The sequence below is a fragment of the Microcaecilia unicolor genome, chromosome 12 (assembly GCF_901765095.1).
Source record: "Microcaecilia unicolor chromosome 12, aMicUni1.1, whole genome shotgun sequence".
Classification (NCBI taxonomy): domain Eukaryota; kingdom Metazoa; phylum Chordata; class Amphibia; order Gymnophiona; family Siphonopidae; genus Microcaecilia; species Microcaecilia unicolor.
In genome coordinates, this window is record NC_044042.1 from 99226103 (window position 1) to 99240794 (window position 14692).

At 46.2% G+C, this 14692-nt stretch overlaps 1 protein-coding gene across 2 annotated transcripts in view; it reads right to left on the reverse strand.

Moving 5' to 3' along the window:
- Nucleotides 1–14692, reverse strand: part of RAMP2 (receptor activity modifying protein 2) — a 44137-nt gene that overhangs the window by 5543 nt on the left and 23902 nt on the right. The window contains exons 2-3 of one of the 2 annotated variants that reach the window (XM_030220732.1): nt 8022–8156; nt 2118–2217 (exon numbers count right to left, since the gene is read on the reverse strand). In XM_030220732.1, coding sequence (XP_030076592.1) covers nt 2118–2217; nt 8022–8156 — 235 coding nt within the window. Of the gene's footprint in view, nt 1–2117; nt 2221–8021; nt 8157–14692 lie in introns of both variants that reach the window. The other variant, XM_030220730.1, reaches the window with a different exon arrangement.

The following is a 14692-nucleotide window of genomic DNA, read 5'->3' on the forward strand; positions in this document are numbered from 1 at the left end:
GGCGCACCTAAAAGTGGCCTGTGCTGGTGTAGGCGCATGTTTTGGACACGTGCAGGTCCGTTTGCTCAGTACGCCTGGGAAAAAGGCATTTTTTTTGTGTGCCAGGAAATGGATGTGCAGCAAAATTAAAACCAGCGCGCATCCATTTTCAGGCTCAGACCTTACCACAACCACAAAAAATAATGTATGTGATGACAAGTAGGCCCATCACCTGAACCCCATCTGCACCACAGAGGGAGCACCTCAGGGCCCAATGTAAGTACCACTGACATTGCACCCCTATAACAGCACTGTCCTAGATCAAGGCCTGAGAATGCAGCTACCCTCGTGACAGTGTGGCCACGACCCCCATTTCCACTACAATGTGTTGAAGCCAACCAAGCCCAAACCTATAAGATGACATGGAAAGGGGTGGGGGAGGGATTTGGACAGCACCATCTTGTGATGCAAACAAAAATGACCAGTATGTCACACACATCTACCTCAGCACATTGCAGCAGCTATGACAGAATAAATAAGACAGTGGCCAGAAAGACCCACATGGGAATCAAACCAAAATGCACTGCATTGAGAGGTCACAGCCCTAACCCCTACCCCACACACAAACTTGGCAAAGGAGTGTGCAAGGAGTACAGTACACTGACCACAGAGGGCTGTGAGAGCACAAGTTGCCACCCAAATGGATGGCCTCGCATGGCTCAGACCCCTCACTGATTGTATATAGCATTGGGAGGTCCAAAGTGAAAAATCCCTCAAGGCCCAAGCTGGGGGCACTTCAAACCTCTACATGATAGTGGCATACAAACCCCTCCTTAGGGAACCACTACCTATGTGTATCCCCACTCACCCCAGGAGCATGCCATCCGTGAGGGCCCTAAGCCAGCACTGGTAAAGGCCCCCAAACCTAGGTTTACCACGTTGTTCACAGCTGAAGGGCCGGGAGCAGGACCAGAGAAGACAAACACAAATAGGAATGGAGGGGTGGTAGTCCCTGAACGATTGTCAGAGGACTGTGTTCGTGAGGAGTTGGCTAAACTAAAGGTGGACAAAGCGATGGGGCTGGATGGCATACATCAGAGGGTAGGGAAGTTCTGGCGGCTCTGCTGGCTGACCTTTTCAAAGCTCTAGAGTCGGGAGTAGTCCTAGAGGACTAGAGAAGAGTAGATGTGGTCCCTCCCCACAAAAATGGAAGTAAGGAAGAGGCTGGGAACTACAGCCTGGAAAGTCTGACTTCTGTCCCTGTTCCTGCCTACTGAGAGCCAGATGCACAGCTATGCAAGCCATGTAGGATGTGTTCATGTCAACTGCAAACTTTTTAAACACACAGATCATCCTCCAGCTGACGCACAGCCTGCCTCAGACCAGCCAGCCCCCGAGAATGCCTGGGAGGAGGTAGTCATGGACCCTGCCCCTCACCTCATGACAGGACCACACCCAGCAGGGGGATATTGAGGAAGGAGGAGGATCCCTGGAGGGACATGCCTCCACTGGAGGAGGAAGAAGGGGCAGACCAACAGCACCCCCAGGCAACAAGGCAGCCCCCGACTGCATCACAACCCCCCCCCCCCCCAGAAATGGCTGTCACAGCTCTCTGACAGATTCATAAAAAAACTCTGTGAACTCTGCTGCACATCTGTCACTAATTTATGAGAAGGACTACATTTTAAAAACAAATGAAACCAAAGAACAGTTCTTAAAACAGACACTCATTTCCAAATCATAGGGTGAGTGAAAGCCACAGCTTTAGGAGTTAAGAGTTAGAGGTATAGATTTTTCTTTTTAATGATGTGGACTCCCACTAACTTGACTGAGCCCACCTTCTTAGCTTACAGTTATCAAAAGGCCAATGGTGCACTCCAGGTTCAGGATATCCTCAGAATGAAAACTGGAAGAGTGTGACAGCAGATGGGCCAGTCCACACCTGCCCTGTTTCTATAAACAGCTCCTCTAAACTTTCTCCGTTTGCTGCTGAGAGAGGCAAGACTGTGGGCGAGAAGGGCCTATGGCCTAACCCACTTGTCAGAGTGAAACCTCGGTCTTTGTGGTGAAAATAGTTGACTAACTTATAGTCAGTAACTAAACATAGAATTACCTTAACACCATCTCACCAGTCCTACCTGCTTATCATTTCCCAGTTACACCAGTCTCTGCTTGCTACATGGCTCATTAGATGGATGAAACCTTTCCAACAGTTCTCTACTTGCGACCTGTACCAATCTTCTGAGAAGAGAGAAAAAAAATCCATGGAAAAGTTAAGCTTAATGCTAGTATTCATCTTCATCTGTCAAATTTGTGTTAAGACATGGGTCATGTTTTGGGGCTTGCGAAACTATTCAGCAACCTCCCAAAATGTGCTTAAAGGTTTTGGCAAATGCTTCTCAAAATAAAGTGTGTGCTTCAAACACATACAACCAGTGCATAATAGACATGAGTTACAACTATCAAACAAGTCTCAAAATTTAAAAAAAGCAGGGATAAACTATATCCAATATCTTCAAAAGAACCCAGCGCTATCAACCTCCTAGTAACTTCTGTCACATGTGAGACTGTTCATTCATAAAAAATGCTGTCAAGGGCGGACGAACGCCAAAATCCCACGAAGAGAATAACAGTACAAAGACAGTGGGAAGTGGGCCGATGACTCAAGAGACCGGGACAACAGTCTGATGTTTAAAATAATTTTTTTATTAAAGACTAGACACAAATCTGTGTTTCGGCCTTCTTGTGCTTTGCCTCTCATTAAGAATACACTGATTCAGCATTTATGCTGATGCTCACCTAACGTCTTTTTTAAGACCAACTCTGTATTACAGTACTTTGAAGATTTACTAATTTATGCAGCTAACAAGACTCTTGAGGCAAGCCTGTGGCCGAAACACAGTCTGTGTCGAGTCTTTAATAACAAAATTATTTCAGACACCAGACTGTTGTACCGGTCTCTTGAGTCATTGGCCCATTTCCCACTGTCTTTGTAGTGTTAGACTGTTCATTCACACCATATTGAAGCCTCTGTAGTGACTTGTTTCACACCGGGAACACAGCCCAGCGGCTCACTCAATTCTTTATCAGCTCCTTTCACATATGGTATGTTTTAAAGGACTTTTTTATTTTTAAAACATGACTATGTTTCGCCAAATGCTGCATCGGGACAATGGCCCTGAACAAACGCCATACCACTCCTAGGGTCTGTATTATTCTTTCACTCCCATGAATTAACACCAAGTTTGTTTTGAGAGCCTTGGCAATTAGAGGGGCAAAGTCAACGATGCCCCAGAGTCGCCAATCCTGAAGTGCTATATTCGGGGTAGAGTCAAGGAAGGGCGCCAAAAGATAGGTGCAAAAATAAGCAAGTATTCTATAGTGGCGAAGTTGGGCGCTGAAGCTGTTATGGAATACTAGCATAAGTTGATATTTGAGCGCCAAACATTAGGCAAAAGAATTTGTGCCATGTCAAAGGCTCATGTAAATTCTTGGGCCTAAATATACGTGGAGGGGCATTTTCAATAGGAGGAGCCAGCATTTTTCGTAGACTGGTCCCCCTGACATCCCAGGACAGCAATAGGTCACCCTAGGGGGCACTAAAATGCTCCCAGGTACACATCTGACCATTGCTCCCTTACCTTGTGTGCTAAGCTCCCCAAAACCCACCCCAAACCCACTACCCCCAACTGTACACCACTATCATAGCCCTTAAGGGTGAAGGGGACACATATATGTGGGTACAGTGGGTTTCTGGTGAGTTTTGAAGGGCTCACAGTTTCCTCCACAAGTGTAACAGGTAGGGGGAGGTAGGAGTCTAGGTCCACCTGTCTGAAGTGCACTGCACCTACTACTAAACTACTCCAGGGACCTGCATGCTGCTGTAATGGACCTGAGTATGACATCTGACACTGGCATAGAGGCTGGCAAGTAATGTTCTTGATCACAATTTTTTGGGGGTGGGAGGGGGTTAGTGACCACTGGGGAGTAAGGGGAGGTCATCCTTGATTCCCTCCAGTGGTCATCTGGTCATTTGGGGCACCTTTTTGTGCCTTATTCGTAATAAAAACAGGTCCAGGTCAAAACACCTAAATTTTAGTCCTGGACGTTTTTGTTTTGTTCCATTATGGCTCAAAAACGTCTAAGTCTTGGGAATGTCCCCAAGTCTCGCCTTGAACACGCCCCTGGCATGCCCCCTTGAGATTTTGACGTCCTTCTGATGGACTTCAGAGAAAAACATCTAAAAAGAGGTTTTGAAAATACTGATTTGGACATTTTTGTGAGATAAACATCCAAATGCAGACTTATGTCACTTTTTGGACGTTTTTCTCTTTTGAAAATGATCCCCATAGTAACATAGTAAATGACAGTAGATAAAGACCTGAATGATCCATCCAGTCTGCCCAACAAGATAAACTCATTTTACATTGTATGTGATACTTTATATGTATACCCGAGTTTGATTTGTCCTTGCCTTTCTCAAGGCACAGACCATAGAAGTCTGCCCAGCAATCTTCTTGTACTAAAAGTTCTGAAGCTAACATCAAAACCCTTAAAATTTACACTCCAGCCCATCCATATCTATTCAGTTACAATCACGGCACAGACCGTAGAAGTCTGCCCAGCACTGGTTTTACTTCTCAATTACTGGCGTTGCCACCCAATCTCCGCTAAGATTCCGTGGAGCCATTCTTTCTGAACAGGATTCCTTTGTGTTTATCCCAAACGTTTGAATTCCATTATCATTTTCATCTCCATCACCTCCCGCAGGAGAGCATTCCACATATCTACAGTATTCTATAAACTTAACAGATAAGTGCCTGTCACATCCCCTAACCTGCTGCCTATGTCCCTCCCATGTTAACGCACCCTTTGTAGTTATGCACTGTAGAGCTTAGGTACCACGTCTACAGAACAGCATCCATGTGCAGTTACTCGTTTAACAGCAAATTGGTACCAATTAATGCCACTTAAGGGTCATTATTGTCAGTTAAAGCCAATTAGTGCTTTCCTGGCTAGTATTCTCTGTTCGTGTAATTTGCTGTCTAACGATGACGGTATTATTTATCGTCAATAAAATAGATTTTAACATAAAGCCAATTAGTACCCACGTTAACAATTAAGTTAGGCATATTCTATAATTTGTGATTGCAATTTTGCGCTCTAGTCGCAAGTTTATATAATTAAAGGACCAGTTTCTCTAAGTAAAAGCCGGAGGTACAAGTCCAGAGAGATTACTGGGTACATAAGAGTCAGCTCTTTGGGTGCCAGTGAGTGCTGAGCATCCCCAATATTGATCAAGATCCTTCACTGTATTGGGGGAGGGGTAATTAGCGTTGTGTTTGGCACTTCCAATTATTTTGAAATGCTGGCACTTATGACCTGGGAGACTGGTTCATAAGAACATAAGAATAGCCATACTGGGTCAGACCAATGGTCCATCTAGTCCAGTATCCTGTTTCCAACAGTGGCCAAGCCAGGTCACAAGTACCTGGCAAAAACCCAAATCGTGGCAACACTCCATGCTACCAATCCCTGGGCAAACAGTTGCTTCTCCATGTCTGTCTCAATAGCAGACTATGGATTTTTCCTCCAGGAATTTGTCCAAACCTTTTTTAAACCCAGATATACTAACCACTGTTACCACATCCTCTGGCAAAGAATTCCAGAGCTTAACTATTCATTGAGTGAAAAAAACATTTCCTCCTATTTGTTTTAAAAGTATTTTCATGTAACTTCCTAGAGTGTCCCCTAGTCTTTGTACGTTTGGAACGAATGAAAATCGATTTACTTCTACTCGTTCTATACCACTTAGGATTTTGTAGACCTCAATCATATCACCCCTCATCCGTCTCTTTTCCAAGCTGAAGAGCCCTAACCTCTTTAGCCTTTCCTTATACAAGAGGCGTTCCATCCCCTTTATCATTTTGGTCGCTCTTCTTTGACTCTTGACTGACAAGGGAAATTAATTGAGAACCTTGGGAAGGAAATGGAATGAAAACATCAGGTCTGGCCCAGTAGCTGTGCTGTGTACTGTTATGTCAAAAGACCTGGCTTTGACTTCCTGGGTAAGGCAGATCATGGCAGCCCCTGGAGAGAAGGGAGCCTCAGTCCTCATGCATTGGTGACACCTAGTGGCTGGACTTAAGAGCTTACAATTGCAGGGTTCTAGAAGGAGTCCTGGTGCATGGATAATAGTCAAGGTCTATTATACTGAAGACCTAGTTTTGACTTGCCGGCCCAGGCAGGTCATGCCAGACCCTGGAGAGGAGAGAACATTAGTTCTCATTGTTAATATATGTCCCAGCTTGAGACCTATCCACTGGAATAGTGGTGGGCCAAGTTACATAGCTTAAACAGCTGAAAAGCACTGAATAGGCCTGAGAATCAGATGATGGCCTTATAGCAGAGAGCCTGCAAGAGCAGGACTGCTTGCTGAGTCTTATTGAAACCTGGTACAACTTTCAAATTGAGTGTAACACTTAAGATGTAGAAATTAATGACAAAAATGGTAAAAAGCTTGGTTCTTAAAATGGACTCTGTCTTTATAACATGGCTCCCAGAATCACAAGATAGAAAGACATAGATCTCTCTCAGTATTAGGAAAGAGGTTTTCAAAGTGTTGAAATTGGCACTATGAAGAAATCTTTGAGAGGAGGGGCAGGTGGGCACCTGACCTGCGGTTAAGTATGAAGAAAGATTAGAAAAAAAGTCTCTCTCCAATTGACTTGTATGGGGACGAAATACTATATAAGGAATGCAGAGCTGAGCTAAAATCGGATTCTTTCCCCACCGAAATCTCTGAAGGCGAAGCTCTGGCCGGTTGAACCCAGAATCTGTCTGATGTTTGTACCAACTTGATGTCCTGATTTGGGTGAGAATAAAAGACTATTTCTTTCACTAAACTGCTTCAGTCCCTGTTTCAATCTCTTTTCTCTCCTCCACCTGTTTCACAGAATACTGCACACACATGTAAGATTTTCTCTCACTTACATAGATTTTATGTGGGAACATAAATGGCCAAAGATACACTTAGATCCAGAGAGACAGAAAGCTGTGGTCATGGGAATTAGGTTTGAACTGCGCCTTCTGTAACCTCCCCTACGCCTCCGTGACCGGAGGCGCTCCATAGAACCCCGATTCGTAACACCATGGAATGGGGTTTCGCTGGAATTTAGGGAGGGGATGATCAACAAGATCCTAGGAGAACAAACCCTCTGTACACCTCCGTGGGCAAGGGTCCTGCGGGGGTCTAGAGAGGGGTAAGTAAAAACATCATACTCTAGTGGCTGGTCTTAGGGCCCACAATTGCAGAGTTCTGGAAGGAGTCCTGGTGCATGGCCCATAGCCAAAGATCATCACTGCAGCAGGGCCACCAAGAGAAATGGCCGCGCCTGGGGCAGAACTGGACTGCCGCAAGCTGCCCCCCCACTCGCACTGCCCCCCCTTGCACCCCACTTCCTCACCTCACTTTTTGTCTTTGCTTCCAAGGGAGCACAGGCCCGGCACTGGCAAGCCACTCGCACTACCCCCCTCCCACACTTGCACCGCCGCTCCCGCATCTTTTTGGGGGGCCCGCGGCGGCAAGCTGCTTCCTGCGTGCCTGCTCCCATAGTCTGTCCACTCCTGCTACTGTCTGTGCTGGGAGTCAGGACCTGATTGATTCCATTAACACGATATCGTACTAATGCAATCATCCAGGTCCTGGGCAGCACGTAGGAGCAGGGGAAGATAGACCCGGAAGCAGGCAGCAAGAAGAAGCTTGCCGGGCCTTGAAGGCTGGGCCCATGGAATTTTGCCCCCCCCCCCCCTCTTGGCAGCCCTGCACTGCAGTGACTAAGTCAAGTGGGTTGGGAGTGGATAGAACTAGGATAAATCACCAGATGACTGCAAATGAAGACTACTAACTCCAGATCTTAGCACCTAATTTCAACTGGGCTGGAATCGCAACGGAGCAGGAGGAAACAGAGGCCACAGACCAACATAACAATATCTCATGTGAGTTGTTGAATAGCATCTAGTTCTTCATTATGCCCACTTACCAATCTCCTCTATAGTAAGGTTGAGCAGAGGGGTGGCTTGGTCTGTAACAGCATGAGGTTGCCATTCTTCTCCAGAGTCATTAACCGGATTTGCCAGCTCAGCGTTCACACAATATGGATCCTCCTTAAGAAAAACTGCATAGAGAAAACAAACACACCACCTCAAATCAAGGGCTTAGCCACCTCTGTTGGGTCCAATATGGATACATTTATGAAAAAGTGCCTCAGTACTTCTTTTAACCCTTCCAGGAACTGCTGGGAATGAAAAGACCTTGCCAAAACAAAAAAATGCGCAATTAAAATAATGTTGAAGCAGAAGGCCCTGGGCCTTCCAGGCCCTTTGCACTTATTTAGGGGCGGAGAGACTGATGAATTTTACCCCATCCACACATCTGCCCCTTACTTTATAGAGAGATGGAACCTTCCTCCTTGTCCTAGACTTAATTTATTGTGCAATAAATCCTTTCACTTCTAGAGAAATCTAGTTTTGGGGGTGCACACAAAAAACTTTCATTCCTCCACACTGCTTAGTTCACACTGAATGAGACCGTTGGAGCAGGAGTTCCCAGGGTCAGCCCAGGGGTATCTCATTCCCTACACAAACCTTCAGCCATGTCCACCCACAGGAGCAGCTCATGGCTATCTCCCCTTTCCCTGTAATCCAGCATGCCCCCTTCCCTTCATTACTTCCCCCCCCCCCCAAAAAAAAAGTGAGCAGATGTCCTCTTCCTCTGCCTACCTCCCTGCCCCCCCCCAGGTGGCCAGCATCTCCCTTTCCTATCCCCCCACAAGGTGTCCAGCATCTCTTCTTCCCTTCCCTAACCCTGCTCCACAAGGTGTCCAGCATCTATTCTCCCCTTCCCTAACCCTGTCCCATAAGGTGTCCAACATCTCTTCTCCCCTTCCCTAACCCTGTCCCACAAGGTGTCCAGCATCTCTTCTTCCCTTCCCTAACCCTGCCGCACATCCAAGCTAGTGATAGGAGTCCATTTAAGAGTTTGTTACATAAGTACATAAGTATTGCCATACTGGAACAGACCGAAGGTCCATCAAGCCCAGCATCCAGTTTCCAACAATGGCCAATCCAGTTAACAAGTACCTGGCAAGATCCCAAGTACAATACATTTTACGAAGCTTATCCTAGAAATAAGCAGTGGATATTCTCCAAGTCCATTTTATTAATGGTCTATGGACTTTTTCTTTAGGAAGCCATCCAAACCTTTTTTAAACTCTACTAAGCTAAGTGCTTTTACCACATTCTCTGGCAATACATTCCAAAGAACTGGATAAAGAACCCTTGCACTATTCTATAATATTGCACCTAACTTCTAGGAACACCCCCAATTCACCTATATTCCTCCCACAACCACGTCCCTTTTGAGTTGTGCGCTATGAAATTTTGGCACAGATTTTACAGAATAGCAATTAGGTCAGACGCTAGTGCAAATTCAAATTGATGTCAACTAACACCAATTATTGATTGTTGATGCCTCATTAACTAATTCATTTATGCACACATCTTCCCTGGGCGACCAAATTTGGGTGACCTATAGAGAATCTGGGGGCAAGTCTAACCTGCCTTGGCAATGGGGGTCACCAGAAGAGAGGAAGCTCTGGACTGGGAAACTTACCTATTTCCAATATTTTTGCAGAGAATATTTTGAGCACTTATAGGGGGTAATTGTAAGAGGACGCCTATGTCAAAGTTGTGGACTAATAAGATGAAGCTGTTTTCCTAATATTTTTTTGGGATGCTCACACCTTTCCAGTAATAGCTCAAGGGGTATTTCTCTGCCCCTGGAGGGCTCATAATATAAGTTTGTACCTGAGGCAATAGAGGGTTAAGTGACTTGCCCAAGATCGTAAGGACCAGCAGTGGGATGTGAACTGGCCACCTCTGGATGTTAAGACTGGAGCTCTAACCACTAGGTCAGACCTCCACTCCCATTATTTGAAGTGACTACTTTGTATTTGCAATTTTCAAGATTATTTGTAATTGAATCAGTGGCGTAGCTATGTGGGGCCAGGGGGGCCTGGGCCCCCTTAGATTTGGCCCTGGACCCCCCTGCCGACAACCCTCTCGACCCCCCCTCCCGCTGCCAACCCTCCCCCTCAGTCGCCGTGGGCTACCTTTGCTGGCAGGGGACCCCAATCCCCGCCAGCCGAGGAGGTCCTCTTCTTCCCATGAAGGCTTTGTTCTGTTTCTGATGTCTTGCACGTTGTACGTGCAGGACGTCAGACTCAAAGAAACAGAACGAAGCCTTGCAGATCAGCCAGGCTTCATTCTGTTTCTGTGAGTCTGACATCCTGCACGTACAACGTGAAGGACGGCAGAAACAGAATGAAGCCTTCGCGGGAATAAGAAAACCTCGGCTGGCGGGGATTGGGGTCCCCCATCAGCAAAAGTAGGCGACGGCGGGGGAGGGTTGGCGGCGGGAGGGGGGGGTTGAGAGGGTCGTCAGCAGGGGTCGTCAAAGTTGGCGGCAGTGGCCGATAATGGCTGGGAGGGGGGTCGGCGGCGCCGGGAGGGGGGCTAAAATGTGCCCCCTCACCTCGGGCTCTGGACCTCATCCCGCCAAAGTCTGGCTACGCCCCTGATTGAATTATCATGAAATAAAGATATAAATAAAACATTTGTGCACATGTAAGGGGTAATTGTAAGAGGACGCCTATGCCAAAATTATAAAAGGGCTCTTTGTTAGGTTCTTTTCTTGATTTTATAAAATAAGCATACAAGCCTTTGTAAACTAGGCTCATACAGGATTTCCTTTACAAAGCTGCACTAGCGATTCCCGTGCAGCAAATGAGAGGAAGCCCATAGGAATTGAATGGGCTTCCTCTCATTTGCAGCACCAAGAATCGGCAGCACGGCTTTATAAAAGAGGCCCACAATGACTCCGTGGTACACAAACTTACACCTGCTCTGAAGATGATGTAAATGTGTGCATGCATTTACATATTTTATGAAATATACACGTATGTGGCAACTCCACTCCGGCTCCACCCAAACTCCCGCCCCCCTGAAACACCTCCAGGTAGACTGTAGAAAAGCAGGGGCACTTTTTTACATGGTATGCGCACAGAAAACCTTTATGAAGGAACCCCCTTACTGGATACACTAATAGACACAAAAATAAGTTGGATTAGCACAAGGGAGATATGATAGAGGTCTGTAAAATACTGAGTGAAGTGGAATGGGTAGACATGAATCACTTGTTTACTCTTTCCAAAAATACTTGGACTAGGGGGCACACAAAGAAGCTACTAAGTTGTAAATTTAAAACAAACTGTAGAAAATATTTCTTCACTCAATGCGTAATTAAGCTCTGGAATTCGATACCACAGAATGTGGTAAAAGCAGTTGGCTTAGCAGGTTTTAAAAAAAAGTTTGGACACGTTCCTACAAGAAAAGTCCATAAGCCATTATTAAGATGGACTTGGGAAAATCCACTGCTTATTCTTGGGATAAACAGCGTAAATCTGTTTTCCTCTTTTGGAATCTTGCTAGGTACTTGTGACCTGGATTGGCCACTGTTGGAAACAGGATACTGGGCTTGATGGACCTTCAGTCTGTCCCAGTATGGCAACGCTTATATTCTTATGAATAGACATGAAAGCTGAATCAGACTGGCCTAAAATCTCCCAGCTGGAACTGGGTAACTCAGAAGTTCTGTTTATGCGTCACCTTCTCAGCTCTCTCCTAGAGGCACATCTAGCCAGTTGGGTTTTCAGGAATATCACAAAAAATATGTAATGAGGTCGATTTGCATACAATGGCTCCCCAATATATGCAAATTTATTTCCTGCGTATATAAGGCTCCTTTTACTAAGCCGCAATAAGCTCTAGCAAACGCTTACCACAGCTTAAAATGGCTTACCGTAGGACGCCTCAGCGCATCCTATGGTAAAAGCTCAATGTGGGTGTGCCAGCCACATGCTAAAAAATGTTTCTTTATTTTTCTCGGAGGGGGCGTGTGTGCGGTGGAGAGTGGGCATGGAAGTGTGAACCAGTTAGCGCAGTCACGTTACCAAGCACTAACTGATCAGCATGGAATTAGCACATGAGCCCTTACCACCTACAAAACAGGTGGAAGTAAGGGCTCAGGTACTAATTTTTGGTACTGGCCTTAGTCCCCTGGGTTTTGGTATAGTCCCAAAAGGAAATAAATGCAAGAGATGTACACATACATTGCTCCTTCTTGCTGTAATACCTGCTACCATTTTCAGTGCATTACCAGCAACAATTTTAGGGGCCCTTTTACTAAGCTGCATAGGTGGCTAAATGCGTCAATTCTGAACTACCACATGGCCCAGTCGGTAATTTCATTTTTTACGCGCCGGAAAATATATTTTATTTTCCGGTGCGCGGTGCTAACCGGGCAGTAATCGGCACTGTACATGCGTAGACCATTACTGCACGGTCAATGGGTGGCGGTAAGGTCTCAGGCCCAAAATGGACGCGTGCCAATTTTTATTTTGCCACATGTCCATTTTCGGCATTAAAAAAAGGCCTTTTTTGCAGGTGCGCTGAAAAATGGACCTGCATGCGTCCAATACACAAGTCTACACCAGCGCTGCCCACTTTTCTGCGCACCTTAGTAAAAGGACCCCATATAGAGGAGCAACCAAAAAGCTCTGACTCCTGAGGCAGACATTTCAAGCCGAAACATGGTTTAACTTGATGTACGAATAAAGGCTGACTATTGTGTTTACCTTTAAGAGACTCCTCTTGGACTTGTTTTGCAAGACTCTTTGATTTCCCTACTTTGGTGTTTTTGCACTAACATTCGTGCATGGTCGTTAATTCGTAAAATAGGAAATCAGCAATTTTCTGGTTGTGGGAAAAACTGCACAAGGGCACACTTTAAGGCCACTTTCTACCGCAGCATAGTAAAATGACCCCTTATTGCGGTAATCTTGAAAACCTGACTGGTTAGCTGGGCCTCCAGAAAAAGGTTGAGAACTGCCTTAAGGCACTGCTCAGTCCTTGCGGACTATCGTTGTAGTCCCAGGGATTGTTGTGGATATTGGAGGAGGAAGGGTGAAGCAAACTTCTAGGCCAAACAAGTCCATAGCAGTTTTGAAACCAGAAAGTGTTGTTCCAAAAAAAACGATATCAACCAGTGTTGGTCACCATGCAAATAAATGAATCAATATATGGAAGGAGAATGGGGGAAAAAAGGTCTCATAAGTCACCAGGTCGAAAGTGTCTTATTGTGTTGCCATCTTGGATCCCAACTCCTGGATTTCTAACATTTGGATTTAGCTCATACTTTATTCAGCAGTTCAAGGAAAGTTACATTCAGATACTATAGGTATTTTCCTGTCCCTAGAGCAGAAGCTCTCAACCCAGTCCTTGGGACTCACCTAGCCAGTCCGGTTTTCAGGATACCCACAATGAATATGCATGAGACAGATCTGATACAATGGAGGTAGAGCACGCAACTTTATCTTATGCATATTCATTGTGGATATCCTGATATCTTGACCATAGGCGCCAACTCCGTGGGTGCTGTGGGTGCTCGAGCACCCCCAATATTTGACCCGCCAGAACGGAAGTTCCCAGCCAGCCCGACCTGCCCACCCTCTTCTCCCTCAACAGTCCTCCACCTGCCCCTCGCCTTCCTGCGTGCCGCCCAGAATTTAGAAGTCATCTTACCTCGGGGGCCCAGCGGCAGCAGTGAAAGGCTTCAGCCTTCCCTTCTCTCTCAGCTCTGCCTCTGGTCCCACCCTTATTTCCTGTTTCCGTAAGAGCGGGACCAGAGAAGGGAAGGCTGAAGCGCCGAGCCTGCTCGCCTTTTACTGCTGCCGCCGGGACCATGAGGTAAGATGACTTTTAAATTCTGGGCGGCACGCAGGAAGGCGAGGGGCAGGCGGAGGACTGTTGTAGGAGAAGAGGTCGGGCTGGGGTCGGACTGGCACTCGGAGGATAGGGGGGGCCTGGAACTCGGAGGAGAGGGAGGGAGGGGGCCTGGAACTCGGCGGGAGGGGGGGGGGAGGAGGAGGGGAGAGGGGAGGAATGCACCACCTGTAAAAAAAAATAATAATAATTTTGAGCACCCCCAATCATTTTGAAAAGTTGGCTCCTACGATCCTGACTAGGCCAGGGCAAGGGTCCACAATCCAGTCTTCAACACACCTAGCCAGTCGTTTTTGAGGATATCCACAATGAATATGCAAGAGTTAAATTTGCATGCACTATCTCCATTGTATGTAAATCTGTCTCATGCATAATCATTGGTATCCTGAAGGAGTGGGTTGAGAGAACCTCTGTTCTTCTACAGTATCTGAATGTAACTCATCTTAAACTGCTGAATAAGGGTGTGAGCTAAATCCAAATGTTAGAAATCCAGGAGTGGCCCAAATCTGTCTCAACCTTGGTAACTTTGCAACTCTGCCATAACAAAATGTGGAATGGTCTCTTATCAGGACTTCCCAAACCTGAATGGCGGTGGGGTCCTCAGGACAGGCTCAGGGAGGCCTGGTCTTATTGAAGGAGTGGAAGAGGCAACACTGGCCTGCTGCAACAACTTAATCCTAATTCTGATGCCATTGGCAAGTACCACTGTTGGTTCCCATCATATTGCAGGACCAGGCACAGCAGTATTTATTGTTAGAAGGGTAAGGCCCTCTCATTCTTTTCCTGTGAGAAGTATCCTCATCACTCAGAA